The sequence below is a fragment of the Morus notabilis genome, unplaced genomic scaffold (genome assembly GCF_000414095.1).
Source record: "Morus notabilis unplaced genomic scaffold, ASM41409v2 Scaffold10179, whole genome shotgun sequence".
Classification (NCBI taxonomy): domain Eukaryota; kingdom Viridiplantae; phylum Streptophyta; class Magnoliopsida; order Rosales; family Moraceae; genus Morus; species Morus notabilis.
Window position 1 is genome coordinate 1 of NW_010360126.1, and position 1,434 is coordinate 1,434.

The 1,434-nt window shown below is 38.1% G+C and overlaps 1 protein-coding gene across 1 annotated transcript; it reads right to left on the reverse strand.

Annotated features, from left to right (window-relative positions):
• Positions 1 to 787: 787 nt before the first annotated feature.
• Positions 788 to 1,180, reverse strand: LOC21383857. Its single transcript, XM_010095951.1, has one exon. The coding sequence runs from the start codon at positions 1,178 to 1,180 to the stop codon at positions 788 to 790; it is 393 nt and encodes a 130-aa protein (XP_010094253.1).
• Positions 1,181 to 1,434: the final 254 nt, after the last annotated feature.

The following is a 1,434-nucleotide window of genomic DNA, read 5'->3' on the forward strand; positions in this document are numbered from 1 at the left end:
CACCACCCTTCACGATTGTCATCCTTTATATGCGCCCCTGCACCGTTAATCTTTGCCATCCCTATGCAAGTCAGCTCGATGTATTTGTTTTCTCAAATAATAAAAAATAAATAAAAACGAAAAAAAAATCCTTTCAAAATTGAAATCTTCTATCAAAATTCCCTCTTGCATGAGCATATTAGGAAAAGAATATTTATATATGGTTTGGCTTCCTTTATTAGCATTTTGACTTCATTTATATTTATCCTTATATTAAAAAATCTCTAAATTATCAAATTTAAGTAACTTACCCAATTCTGTAATTGTAACTTTTATTTATATAGAGCACATTCCATAGTTTTCCTTACATGTGAAATCGCTCTCTTGTGCTAAACCATGTAAAATCTTTGTAGTTTGGAAGGAAGGGAATCAACAACAAATCATGCATATGATAGAAGACAACAACAAACAAAGATCTAGTTTCTTTACATTCCTTTCCCTCCCTTCATCAAGCAACAAAGCCAAAGCCAAGAATGATTTGCCTGAAAAGAAACATTACCCTTTTGTACAGCCAGAACTCTCCAACTTGAAAACCTACTGCAGCCATTATACTTATCTCCTCCTCAAGTTGATTAGAAATGTCTCCATATTTGCCTCTAGACAAAGTGATCTCAAGGGTATTATTGCCATAATTTTATAATCTTATTGGTGAGAAATTCGAACAGCTTTACTTCCTTGACAGTACCCTCATAAGCCTATTCATGTACCATTGGCATTTCTGGAGCAAACCCTTCATCCCTTAGGATACCTATTTGATGGTAAGGGCCCTGTGAGTCCCGTTAGTGATAATTCGGTCACGGTGGTTCCCTGAGAGTTCTCCTTCCTCCGCCCTACGATCACCCAAGAGCGAATGGTATGCGGATAACTGAAATCCCTGATTGTTTAGGTAGCAGCTGTTGCCACTATTGACGTTGGAGTATGTCTTGTTTTGGTGGATTCCCTGCATGTGGCGGTCAGTTGGTTCACGAAGATCAGTGTAGGAATCAGACCAGACGGGCTCGGTGCTCGACGAGTTGATTTGATCCGCTTTAGTAGTTGCACCAGAACTGGTTGTGTTGTTGTTGGCTGTGGGGTTAGCGGCTGTACCATCATTATTCTTTGTGTTCAGAAAACGGCCTCCGCTTCCTCTTGCCCTCCTCATGGCATGCAAATGACGGGACTCGTGGAGATAAGGCTGTGAAATGTGACTAGTTAACTCTTATAAATGAGCTCCAATATACTCCAAAACATTAGTTTTAAGTACAAATACAATTTACCTAACTAAAAGCTGCTATAACTTTAATCAGTGTTTATTGTAAACAAAGAAGAGTTGTAACTAGAAAAACATTCATATCTTGTTACACATGGTCCCTGAAATTCTCATTGTCACTATATCTACCACTTGATTTGAAAAAA